At 40.4% G+C, this 13,791-nt stretch overlaps 2 protein-coding genes across 2 annotated transcripts in view; both read right to left on the minus strand.

The window, feature by feature from the left end:
• Positions 1 to 4,175: 4,175 nt before the first annotated feature.
• Positions 4,176 to 6,393, minus strand: LOC137277023 (pyroglutamylated RF-amide peptide receptor-like). The gene is made up of 2 exons (XM_067808685.1): positions 6,258 to 6,393; positions 4,176 to 5,471 (listed from the first exon to the last, which is right to left on the minus strand). Exon 2 carries the CDS (start codon positions 5,467 to 5,469, stop codon positions 4,471 to 4,473), a length of 999 nt encoding a protein of 332 aa, XP_067664786.1. The 5' UTR covers positions 5,470 to 5,471; positions 6,258 to 6,393; the 3' UTR covers positions 4,176 to 4,470.
• A 1,479-nt stretch (positions 6,394 to 7,872) lies between these two features.
• The window catches only part of LOC137278365 (small ribosomal subunit protein mS27-like), a 29,862-nt gene continuing 23,943 nt past the window's right edge, over positions 7,873 to 13,791 (minus strand). Inside the window, exon 10 of the mRNA XM_067810654.1 lies at positions 7,873 to 10,502. Coding sequence (XP_067666755.1) covers positions 10,113 to 10,502 — 390 coding nt within the window. The 3' untranslated portion in view covers positions 7,873 to 10,112. The remainder of the gene's footprint in view (positions 10,503 to 13,791) is intronic.

Genomic DNA, 13,791 nt, shown 5'->3' on the forward strand with positions numbered 1-13,791 from the left:
AGTTAGGGTGGGTTGTGTATGATGATAGTTAGGGTGAGTTGTGGGTGATCAGAGTTAGGGTGAGTTGTGGGTGATGGGAGTTAGTGGGTAGGTGGATGGCAGAATGAGTCAGCATTTAAAAGTGCTAGAACGATATCATGACTCGGTTAAGGGAAGCAATTCTACCGGCAAATTCTGCTTTGGTCGAACCCTGGACCACACTTTGCATGTATCACAAATGTTCCACGGCGCTTAAAACCCAAGTCATGTCACAGGACCTGGCAAGCAATGTGGAATTCCTATGTACTGTTTTATACTGATTCAAATTCCTGCCAAGAGAGTAACTATTTGGGCACATGTATATGCAATTCACACATTGTACTCAGAAGGTTACAAAACCTCCCTGACTAATAAGAAAGAAATTGCATACATTCTCGCTTAAGGCATTTCGCCGATCACCCCTATGATGAAATAGATGTTCATGTCCGTAGAGATATAGGGTAGCCTAGTAGTTAAAGCGTTCGCTCGTCAGACCGAAGACCCGGGTTCGACTGCCCACATGGGTACAATGTATGAAGCCAGCTCAGTTCACGTCTCGCATGTATTAGATCTGAATACGATCAGTGCACAGACATTGTTATATTCGGGGACCTTAATGCCCGAACTGCATCCCAGGATGACTTTCTGATTGAAAATCAGAATGATAAACGTTTCATAGATTCAGGTGAACTGTATAGTATTGATGAATTTTCAAAACCCAGAAAGCCGCAAGATGAAAAAGTAAGTAAGTATGGTCTATTGTTGTTACGATTATGTAAACAGCTAGATGTGCATATTGTGAATGGTAGAACTCCTGGAGATTTGTGGGGTTCATTTACGTATGTTGGACCAGCCGGAACAAGTTTGGTTGATTACTTTTTGGTGTCAACTGGGTGTTTTGGTAAGGTGATAAACTCGTTTGTACATAGTAGAAGAGATTCGGATCATTTACACGTTTCTTGTCAGATCTCTTTTGATATTCATCATGCTGCTGGTTGTGAGACAGGTTTGCCGGGTACATGTACCACCACCCCGATAACGAAGTACATCTGGTCCGACACGGGTAGAGATGTTTATATGGAAAACTATAGCTCAAATCAGGCTTCAGATTTTGTTGGATAGGTTCCTCCGGTGTGTAGATGGGAATGTAGATGAGGCGGCAGTCTGTTTGATTAAACTTATACAATTATCTGGAGAACACTTTCGGAAAGCTCCATATTCTGAGTGTGGAACTGCTGTAAATGAACAACCAGAGTGGTTTGAAGAGGAAATGTTCAATTTTGAAAAAAAATTAATTATAGCAGCTCCTCAGAGCACAATATTGTAAAGGAAATCATGAACATTTCTTGCAAAGCAAGAAGGAATTTAGAAAAGTATGTCAGGAAAAAAAGAAGGCTTTTCAAAAAGAGCAAACTGCATTATAGCGATTGTAAATCCTTTTGGCGATCCGTAAAATCCGTGTTACAAACAAAACACAGATCAAACGGTATTTCACCAGAGGTTTCGTACCATTACTTTAAAGACCTGCCGAAACTCAGAAACTAGTGAATTTGATGTTTCCGTAGCAAAATTTATCAAAGAACATAACCATTTAACTTGCTCTGATTGTAATAATTCAACGATGTTATCTGAAGACATTACCGAAAATGAGATTGTTAAAGCCATTCAGTCTTTAAAGCAAAATAAGGTTCCGGGAATAGATGGAATTCCATCTGAGTTGTATAAGAATTCTCCACATCTGATTCCTTATATACAGTTGTTATGTTATTTTATTCTATACTAGACTGTGGAATGTTTCCCGACTCTTGGAACACAGTAATGATTCTCCCATTATTTAAGAAAGGTGATCTGACGGACCCAAATAACTATAGGGGTATTTCTTTATTAAATGCTCTGGGGAAAGTGTTTACATGTATCATAGAACACAGACTGAGAGTATGGTTAGAGATGAATAATATTCTCTCTGAAGCTGGAGCCGGATTTAGGCAGGATTATTCCCCCTCAGATAATACTTTTGTACTGCAGTCATTAGCACAAAAATATCTCAGAAAAACTAAACATCGTTTTTACGCTGCATTCATAGATTTTCGGAAGGCGTTTGATTCAGTTGATAGAAACAAACTGCTGTATCAACTTCTCTAACATGGAATTCATTGAAAACTTTACAAAGTCTTAGTAGGCATGTATGAAAATGTTCGTGCTTGTGTTAAAGTTGGAGACTCTATTACAGGCATGTTTTCCACATCTAGTGGCGTAAGACAAGGCTGCATGCTGAGTCCCTTATTGTTCATATTCTTTATAAATCAGCTTGCTTCTGATCTGCAAAATGACGATTGCCATGGTATCTTTGTCAATGATCCTGTTGAAGTTATTAAGTTACTTTTATTTGCAGATGACATTGTGTTAGTTGCAGATTCTGTGGTTGACTTGCAGAGGAAGTTGAATGTTTTAGAATTATTTTGCAGTAAATGGGGATTAGTGGTTAATATGGAAAAGTCAAACATTATTGTGTTTCGTAACAGTGGAATGATTAGAAATGCTGAAAAGTGGTATTTCAATGGCATCCAAATGAAAACTGTCACGTATTATAAATATCTAGGTGTAATATGTTCTTAACGACTGTGCTGGTCAACAGCCTGTCAAACTCTTGCAAATCAAGCATCGAAAGAATGTTTTCCTATCTACCAGCTCATGAAAAGTTACCCAGATCTTTCTTTGAAGGCTATTCTGTCCATATTTGATACAAAAATCGCACCCATTGCATGTCATGGCAGTGAGATTTGGAGGTTTACCTTTAGGGAAAGTATAGAAAGAGTTCATAGTAATTTCTTCAAACATTATCTTGGTTTGTCGAAACGATCTTCATCAAATGCAGTTCTTGGTGAGTTAGGACGTTATCATCTGTCAGTTAATTACGTCTGCCGGTGTATAAAGTATTGGTGTAGACTGATCCATATGGACTCCACACGATGCCCCCGTGCTTGTTATAATATGCTTAAAGCCCATGATGAAGCTGGCAGTGTAAACTGGACTTCTCTTGTCAGAATGTTGTTATTTCAAACTGATAATCATGTGCTTGGATTTTTCAAGAATGTGGACATGTATGTCATTTTATGACTTTGTTTAAACAGACATGTATAGAGTTAAACATTCAGTCTTGATACGGGAAAATAGAAGCATTTTCATTTCCTCTTATAAAACTGTCTTTGAACAAGAAAAGTATCTGAATGCTGATATTGATAGAGATTTGACTAAAACACTTGCAAAGTTTAGATGCTTATCACATTGTTTAAAAATTCAAAAACTGCGTTTTACCAAATGTACTGATCAGAGTGATTTGTTTTGTGAACGCTGCAGTCTAAAAGTTATTGAAGATGAGTTTCATTTCGTACTTGTCTGTCCATATTTTAAGGAAAGTAGAAATAATCTCCTACCAAATATTTTTGTCAGTATCCAACAAGAGATAAATTTATTCAATTGATGTCATATACAAATAAAAACATCACGAAAGGTCTAGCCGTTTACCTTAAAAGGAATATGTATAATTGTACTTAATCTCCCACACCTAAATGTACATTTATTAGTTAACAGTAGTGTATGAATATATGTTCAGTGAATACTTTGTATTAGCGCCCTGGGCTACGCGGCCTCCAATGCTGAAATAAAGTCTCTCTCTTGTGTGTGAAGCCAATTTCTGGTGTCCTCCGTCGTGATATTGCTGGAATAATGCTAAAAGCTGCGTAAAACCAAACTCACTCACGTATGTAAGCAGATACTTACTTATGCAAGGATATTTGAATGAGCAGTGTTTACACCAGTGTTTAACAAATATGACACAAAGCATTTTTACATTTTTAGAGCCAAGGACACTCGAATGCTTTCTGTATGCAGATGCTACAAATATGACACAAAGCATTTTTACACTTTTGGAGCCAAGGACACTCGAACGATTTCTGTACAGAGATGCTACATTTATTGTCTTCTCCATTGACAACTCACCGTGGACACCACCGGGTGTCAGGAGGGACCGAGACAGTGGGTGATTGTTGATATAATTTTGCAAACACAAATCTTAAGAGATTTTCAGTGATCGTATATCACGGTTATCTGGCATTTTACGCTCAGCGGAAAAAAATGAGACTGATTATTTTCTGGAGTTGAGATTTTACAATTTTTTTTATTTGCAAAAGATGACGGTTAAACAATATGAAAGCTAAACGGGGAAAACCAATAGGTTCGAGGAAGTAAACTTCATCATCTCGTGTTCCGTTTTCTCTTAACGAATTAGCACCTTCTTTACGAAAAGTTTCTTTTTCTAAAACAAAATGCTCCAGATGATGCTGATCTCCTGCTCTCGATGCTGAGCCATGTACTCTCTTCTAACTTAAATCGCTCCTCAGCATGTTCCTCATAGGTCCAAATGATTGTCCTTTTCCAGGTGTCTTCGGTACTCTATAAAACAGATTCTTGTGTCCGCACGGTTATCGATGGTGGTGACGTAGACTCCTCCCTTCCATCAGCACAAAACAGAGAAACAACATGCATCCGGAACACCTTTGACGTGAATACATAGACGAAAGGGTTGGACACACAGTTGATGAAGGGTAGCATGATCATCACATCCCTCACGTGATGAACTGATTGCGAGTAAGTAGAATTGGAGATGGTTTGGCGTGTGTATATAGCCATCCCAATCCGCGGTGCCACACTCAGAAGGAATATGACGGTCAGTATAAAGAACATGCCAGTGGGGTTTGAAAGCTTCTTATGACCTTGACCCCTTGACAATGGATGCCTTGACATTTGACGTTTGTGAGCTGCAATGTGCTTTCCTATTAACGAGTACAGAACGACTAGTGTAACAACGACAGCACTTAGTTCTAGCAACATCCACGTAATGTATATATGGGTGTAGAGACTTGTTTGAGCAAATCCACAGTAAGGTACTTGTGCCAAACACCGGAATTTTACTCTTGCCCGGGTTACTCCAAGCAGAAACATATGGGGAGAACACGACGCCACAGAAAACAGGACACATCCCAATAATATTTTCTTGGCCATAGAAGCATTTATCTGGGACTGATGAGTTTTACACATTTTCCTGTATCTCTGAATAGCGATTGTGACGTAAATCACGCCAGTGTTTATGACAAAGACATGCTGCCCAACGGAAAACCATTTGCAGAAAAAATCCTCTTCTATGTTACTCTTGAATATTACAAGCGCTGGTAGCAGACAAGACGTGCCGACAAGGTTGAGGATAGTGAGGACCTTGATGAAGAAGCTGATGACAGGGATGTTGATCTTCTTGGCGTAGATGTAGAAGATGATGGCGTTTCCTGGGATCCCCACAAACACCAGCAGCACACCGACAGAGACGATGGAGGGATAAAGCTGGATGAAGTTGGGACCACGGACAGGTCCCGTTTCCTCACAATCTGAATTCGACATTTCTGAAATGAAAGGAAACAATGAATCGTCCGAGTCAATAGGACTGATAATGAGGCCAAAGAGTTTACATGCGAATCCAAAATGCCTTTGATGTGACCTGGTTGTATCTATGTGGTGTAACCAGTGTGCGGAATGGTGTCCAAATTTTGCTAGAAAAAGACTGCAAATGACCCCGTGAAAATTCATCTGCCAGTCGGGCCAGTGACTGTGGAGATTTGATGGTAGGACTGGAATTTTACCTGCAACCGCGCTTTCCGGCCAGTGGCTATTTCACACACTGGAAGCAACGCATGGTAATCCAGCCCACTAATAGTAACACTTTACGAAGCACAGTTACCTTTCCCGTAACTATGAGGATCTGGTAAGCTTATGTCACAAAGTCTTTGCATTTTCGAATCTAAATCTGAACCTAAAATCCACATGTTGATACATATGTACATTCTATTTATCACAGAGGAAAATAGCTGTTGTTGACTCTTGGGTCGCTGCATGCACATACAAATATAATTGGCCTTCAACAGACCATGCTTGTCGTAAGAGGTGGCACATGTCATCGTATCCCAGAGACGTAGATCGAAGCTCGTGATGTCGATCCTTTATTGTCTGGTCTAGACACGATTTATTACAAACCGCTATCATTCTTCTAGAATATTGCTGAGAGTGGCGTTAAAAAAACGAACAAGCAATCAAAAACACAGGACGCACGTTGTACCACTTGTAGAAACAACTCAAAAACTACTTCAACGGTTATCACAGTCCACAAATCGAAACAAAAACGAAACGAATACCTAATTTTGCTGTAAGCAGAAACACGTTGTTCACGCCTAAAGTACCGTCAAACCTCGGATGAAGGTGTTGTCAACTCGGAATGAACACATGGTTCAACGTGCCTCCCGTGTTACCTTATCGCTGTTATATTAACTTATAAATATTTTATTTCCTTTCACATCACCTTCCGCTTGCATACGTGTGGTTTCATGTGAAACTCTATGTATATCCTTAAGTCCTCACAGTGTACAAGGTACACAATGTCGAGTCGGCCTTGTTTCGTTCACATAGCGACGAGACCAAATTCAGTTCAGGTGTGTACAGGCAGCGTTCGAAATAAACACTAGCCCGGTAGCCCGATGCTAGGTAAAACTTCAACGGGCTAGTAAAAATAGAACGACGGTAGCCCGGTTTGCTGGTGTAAATTTTCAGTCTGTGGAAATTTCTCAACTGCAAGTGGCGCCATGGTCTCCTTTCCACCCTGGTTAAATGCTTAAGTAGACTGCCACTGTTTGCATAGTTATAAACCTGAAATTTGTGCTGAATCATCTGGTCCTGACAATTTGGAACGTTGATGTTAAACTTTGAACTTTATGCACGAAATAATGAATAACTACTTTTAACAGTCTTGCATTTTTATGTACTTCGGCTAATAAATGTTCATTCGCTAGTAACTTTAAAATGTCCTAGCCAGGTTTACTAATGTTCCCGCAAAAGTATTCCATACACTTTGTACAGGTGTTGTTCTCGGTTATGTATGTTATCTTCTTGACACAGCCACAACTAAACTCGTCATGCAAGTTCCTGTCACTCAAAGCCGTGACCACTGCAACCCTCTCAACATCTCAGTCTCACTCATGTCAAGACTACGTACCAGCACGACTAATCTCAAGAACGAAACGATCTGATCATATCTCCCCAGTTCTCCAGTATCTCCACTGGTTTCCCATCAAACAAATCATAACCTTCAAGATCCCCCTCATCATCAATAGCTGCATCTCTGTTGACAATTCTTGGTCTTATCTCAAGGCCTTTGTCACTCTCCACAAACCCAGACGATCTCTTAACTCCGGCGACCAGTTCCTTCTCTCCACTCAGGAAAAACATGAATGAGTAACAGAGCGAGATTGAAAATGGTCCCGAATTACTTTTGTGAAATATTTAAATCAGATTTTAGGGATGAAAAGATTTTTGCATCTATTCCGGTGTGTGGCTCCTTGTCTATAGTGTTTAGTGCCCGGAATAGTACCGGTGTAAACAACTGTGATACTGTGCGCCTCCTCTTCACTTCACTTTATTCTCAATAGGCCACCACTGGTGGTATAACAGTACCCACTACACACATCATTTATTACATAGAGTTATTTGTAGCCAGCATCAGGGAGGACAAAAACAAGTACCAAGCTGGTGTCCCGACCGTGGACCCACCTTATGCTGGGTCATATAATCTTGACTGTCACTCCATGAGCCAAAGGGAAGAACTGGAACTTCAACTGGAGTAATGCAAACCCAATCCATTCAAGGTTTGTGTCCACCTGTGCTTAAAGTACTACTGCATAAAAACTCACTCACTCACTCATTCACTCACTCCAAATACTAATTAGATGTCGTGCAAAGACAAGGTCCACACCATCATGAATGAAATTTGTTTATAATGATGGCAAGTAGATGTTCAACACCCATACCACTACCAGCAATTGAAGACTTGAAACCCACAATCATGGAAATAGCAAGGGTGGCGACACTGTGCATGGACAGTTTTCAATACAACAGCGTGAGCGAATGAGGTTTTATGCCTCTTACAGCAATATTCCATGAAGATCACACACATATGTGGAGTGACAAATTAAACATTTTAACCACTTGAGTAATCAAGGGACAGAACAGTTTGCAGGTAATTGCACAACAACACAAGGTTTGTCACAAAGTAACATCCCTTGTTTGCTTTCAGTGACAGCTTGTTTGTGAGGGTGAGGGTGAGGGTGAGTTTAGTTTTACGCTGCACTTATGTGACATGTCAACCAAGTCAGCGAGCCTGACCACCCGATTCCGTTAATCGCCTCTTACGACGAGCACAGCTGCCTTTTATGGCAAGCATGGGTTGCTGAAGGCCTATTCTACCCAAGGACCTTCACAGGTTGCTTGGTTGTGAAACTAGGATGAGTGTCACATGAAACTATAAATACCAATATACATGCAATACATAATAAAAACAACATGTTTGTTTTATATCTTTTAAATTTATTAATATAGTTATCTTTGTTGTAGAACATGCACATACACCAGATGTTTTTGGATCTGACCACAGTAAGATGTAGGGGTTATCTTCATAACATATCACACCTCAAACATCAAGCAAACTGATATATACCATTAAAAAAAAGTAGGGGATATTGGATCTAAAATGCAAACGATGAAGCCAGGAAGGAAACAGATGAAGAGAAATTAAGGGAAAATGTGACAATTTATTCCATTCCTTTGGAAACATATCATCTATATGAATATGTAATTATGTTTCTCATATGCATTGGCACTGGCTAGTAGTATACTCACAATATGGAATATCCCCTCCTGTTTTTGTAATGGTATATTATTGAATACATCTATGAGAACATCAAAGAAATTGTGTTTTCGCACTATACTGGTATTCATTAATGTATTCCACAAATACACGTTTTTTGGTCAAATATGCACAGACATGTATTGTGTTGTGAACTCTCGCAATGCATACAATCAGACATTTCATAATGATGCAATAGGGTGATAGTGCTGTTAATATCACTTTACATGTAGAATAGCATGCTTATTTAAAAAGTGGTCAAATGTAACATATGCTATATTTAAACATTTTCAATTAAGTCCTGAATTCAGTATTTTCCTCAGGTCAAAACCTATCCAGGATTTGAATGCTCAGTAGTAGACTCAGGTATCTAATCACCACCTACTGCTTGACAAGTATTAGATGAGCCACGACCTGACAAATGACCCCAATTGAAACAAGTGGGAGACAGGTTGTTGTCTAAATATGTGTGATGGTGATTAGCTGCCTGACTCCCTGAGTGTGAGTTTGAATCCTGGACAGGACTCAACTAAAAAATGTACTAAAATCTGTGCAGAGCAATCCCCTAAATGACACATGTTACGGATGTAAGAGTTGTCTGCCCTAGCAGCAGTTAATGGGTGCCACTCAAAACTCAGCAGCTGTGAAAATCATTGGCTCTTCATGCTTAAATTTCCCAGGAGTGAATAACCAATAAGTGTCCTTGAGTATCCTTCGGAGTTCAACTGATTTTGGAGCATCAAGTACAATATGTACCTTGGCATTAGTTTCATCACTCGTCCTCCAGTGATACCAATCACCAATGGTTTGGCCATGTCTTTCAGTGATCAAGACACAGCATTAAATCTGAAGTCCTCATGGTGAATGACTATGGTTTAACTACACTTTTAGCAATACTCCAGCACCAGAAATGGAATTCACACAACGTACTCGTATGGGGAATCGAACCCAGGTCTTCACTGTGACGAGCCATGGTGTCTGAGATCAGGTTCCAACAGCATAGAACATTGGGCAACTCAGGACCCACTCAATTTCAACACTGAGTTTTAAGACTAGTACAAAACAATATTTCACTAGGCATTTGAGATTGTCGCTTATCCTGATAAAACCAGACATGTTGTTCACTATGTTTACTTTTGATGTAATTTCCAAATGGTCTTCAGACCTGTTTGAGAACTAAACCCTAAAACACTATAACTCCATAAATGGATTTTCTCTTGTTGTTAGCATAACTGAGTTGTCTTGGTTCACAGACCAGCATTCATTGCCTGACATGACAATACCACAGTGCCAACACATTCCCCGTATATTCAGGCTATATATGGTGGCGATACTTCCTCCGTTTGATTCTCTTCTCCCTTAGCGTTTCATCATCATCAACAACAGGAGGCCGTATTTCTGGTGCACGTTTCTTGGCCAGGATAATCTGATCTCGCAACTCAAAGTAGCGTAACAGCTCCTCCTTCTCCTGAAGCTCCTTCAACTGTTGCTTGATCTCCTCCTCTCGCTGCTGCTTCATGTACTGCTTCATCTGAGCCTCCACCAAATCGACCCGCTCCTTCTCCCACCGCTCAAACATCTCCTTCTGGGCTGTCATGTCAGCAGCTTCATATGTAGGGAGTTCAGACACTGCTAGAGACTCGACCACAGGCAGCATACTGTCCTCCGATGTCTGGTTGTTCATTCGCAACTTGTCGGCAATCTCCTGAATAAACAGATTAAAAGCTGTTTCAACTATCACACTTACAATACTTCTTTGATTTTGATTTGTGCATGTGCCCAGAGTATTTGGGTTCAAATAGGTCTTCAGTTGCTTCAGTGAGTGAGTGAGTGAGTGAGTGAGTGAGTGAGTGAGTGAGTGAGTGAGTGAGTGAGTGAGTGAGTGAGTGAGTGAGTGAGTGAGTGAGTGAGTGAGTGAGTGAGTGAGTTTTACACCAATGTAGCAATATCCCAGCAATATCACTGCAGCAACAATAAAAATTGGCTTTGCGCATTGTAACTATGTGGGGAATAGAAAACAGGCCTTCATAAGCAAACACACTGTCCACTGGGCTTCCAGACCACCCCAAAAGATAAACATTGCTCAGTTTCTATGCATATATATCACACATACACGTAGATAACAAACTGTACAGGTATACTGAACGAAGGGAGAAACTTCGAATGTATTACTCTGTGTCTCAAACATAGCCATAAAGAACAAAGTATGCTGCTATGTGGATAATTGTAGTTTATGGACGTACCAAATGAATGTACATACATATCAGTATGAACGCAAATGCATCAAGCATGCACATTTGTAAATGTACACCAGTACTAAATTCACACATGTACCATTTGCACATAAGTATATTTTCTTCAGTACAGTGCACACTGTCTAATTAGGACTGGCTTGAGACCGACAAAAACGTTTGAATTAGACAGCAGTGAGACTAATGTTTGAATCCTTACCAAGGAAACCAGGAAAAATAATAATGCATAATAATCAACAAACAGCAAAACACACCACAATGGAGATGTCTCATGTATCTGCCAAGTTCTGTCAAAAGACTTTCAAGTTGTGCTCTGGAAGCAAATCCCATCCCTCCCTTTGAATCACTTAAGTGGAAACCAGGAAAAATGAAAATTATATCTGTCAAGTTTAGTTGAAAGATATTGAAACCATGTCAACGAAGGACAGTAAAATTAAGAATGGGCTATTTATTGCCACAAAAGAAATGTAACAAAATCTGTACATAGCATAAGGCACCACTTTAGGTTGTGTTTAATATATCTAACAATTTTTGTTGAAAATATTTAACTGTTTTTAAGTCATGCTCTGAAAACAAAGTCCACCACTCCCCTTAAAGACTAAGTCCAAATATCCTGTATCATTTATCATCAAGGATGTTCGTGCAAACTGTGAGATGTTATCCATTGTACCATTTACTATTTGTATTCCTTTTCCTGTTGACTCATGCTTATTTGCTTACATAATCTGACAGAATGACCGGTGGGTCAGACAACAATGGATTCTGTTGGCTGCCATATAAGTACGTCCAGTTCTCCCTTCTTCAGGAACTGTAACAGCGGTACTTAGGACCTGATGTTCCAATATTTATCCATGAAACAAGGTGATCACATCAAGTCGAACTTCTCTTCTTGTGAAGCGATCGGCTCAGGATGTGGGGCTTTCGTTGCAGTGAAGCTCTTTGGTGTACATCTCAAATCGCATCCATTTATCATCGTATAAGAAGCGAGGAGATCTATGTAGAGATAAGGTGACTGTCTATGCTGCTCTAGCAGAATATCCTCGATGTATCAAGCAGGCTTTGATACGATCCACACATGTAGCTGGAACAATGTCTGTGTGATGGGAGTCTCAGTGGTGGTTGTCCTAATTCCTCAGTGAACACTGGAAACCATTTTCTCCCTGGCCAGTAGGTGTGATGAAAGTCAGTTGCAACATCTTATACAGATGTTGGGAGGCAATTCCCACGCTTGCCCATGTTTTTGGTACATGTAAACTGTGGTAACCGGGTTCCATGAAGTGTCAAAATATTCTTGTTGAATTCCTCACTGCTGGTGCATGACAACCTCCAGATGCTTGGAAATGAATTATCAGTCCTTCTTCGCAGTAAGTAGAGTAGATAAGTCATCTTATCTTCTTGGAAGTTGGAAACTTCTGGCGTCAAATGGTAAATTTTAGTATGCTGATTCCAACAGTGGCTGTAGATTCACAGAAGCATCCGATGTGTTGAGTGTAGACGTTGTTGATGTCGACTCATGAAGGTTGCAGCATTGTTGTAGATGCAGTAGATGAGGGTCAAGATGACGCTCCATGTTGTGCAGATTCCCTGATGCTCTGTACCTCAGGTAGTAAGAGTAGAGATTCTTCGTAGATGTCTTGTCATCAGAAGGGGTGATATCCTCGCTGGAGGACTATGAAGAGGAGCTGGTCCATTGTTTCAGCAATGATCCAGTAGTATCTAGTAGTAGAAGACTAGTCTTGAAGGACGTAGATGACTTCAACTCTTTGGTTGAGATGACATTGATTCTGATGACCACCTCTTCTGGGACTACGACCTAGTCTCCATATTATCCGAAGAAGATGACAATCAGGGATTGCAGTCGGTGCACCCTTGTGACAAATACAAACAAAATTCTTACCAAGGTCACAGTGAACACTGGAAGAACAAATAACCGTGCAAGGAGGACATAATAATACGGAACAGCTGCAGACAGCCATAAGCTATGAGGGTTGGCTGAAAAGTTCTCAGCCTGAGTGGTTTTTTCTCACCAGGTAGAGACAGGTGTTTGCCACCAATGAGGACAATCATTAAGTGAATCATAGACACAAGAACTACAAACGTACTAATAGTTTTATCTCAACTACAGCTCTTTTGGTAAACCTACCCTCTGAAATCATCAGAAATGGACAAAACTGAATACAGGGCAGTCATCAAGTACTTGCAAAAGAAAGGGATGTCCCCAACACAGATACATGCTGACATGGTCTCCACTCTAGGGGATGATGCTCCTTCATTTTCCACAGTAAAGAAGTGGGCTGCAGAATTTAAGCGTGGCAGACAAAGCCTTGATGATGACCCATGCTCAGGAAGGCCTTCAACAGCAACCACTCCAGAAAACATCACGCGAGTGCTCGATATGTTGATGGATGATCGACGATTGACTACTCGACATATTGCTAGTGTAGTGGGCATCTCTCATGAGAGGGTTGAGCATATCATCACCAACGAATTAGGAATGACGAAAGTTTCTGCAAGATGGGTGCCTAAGCTCTTGACAGCAGAACAGAAACGTGTCAGGTTCCAGACGTCCCTTGACAATTTGCGTCGTTTTGAAGCAGATCCCGATGATTTTGTGGCACGATTGGTAACCATGGATGAGACCTGGATACATCACTTTCAACCAGAAACAAAACTACAGTCAAAACAGTGGAAGCATCCTGATTCACCAGCTCCGAAGAAAGCCAAGTCTGTTCCTTCAGCTGG

The sequence above is a fragment of the Haliotis asinina genome, chromosome 3 (assembly GCF_037392515.1).
Source record: "Haliotis asinina isolate JCU_RB_2024 chromosome 3, JCU_Hal_asi_v2, whole genome shotgun sequence".
NCBI classification, from domain to species: Eukaryota; Metazoa; Mollusca; class Gastropoda; order Lepetellida; family Haliotidae; genus Haliotis; species Haliotis asinina.

Bases quoted from the DNA above. Each gene is read 5' to 3' on its own strand.
- LOC137277023 (XM_067808685.1), bottom strand. From the start codon at position 5,469: ATGTCGAATTCAGATTGTGAGGAAACGGGACCTGTCCGTGGTCCCAAC.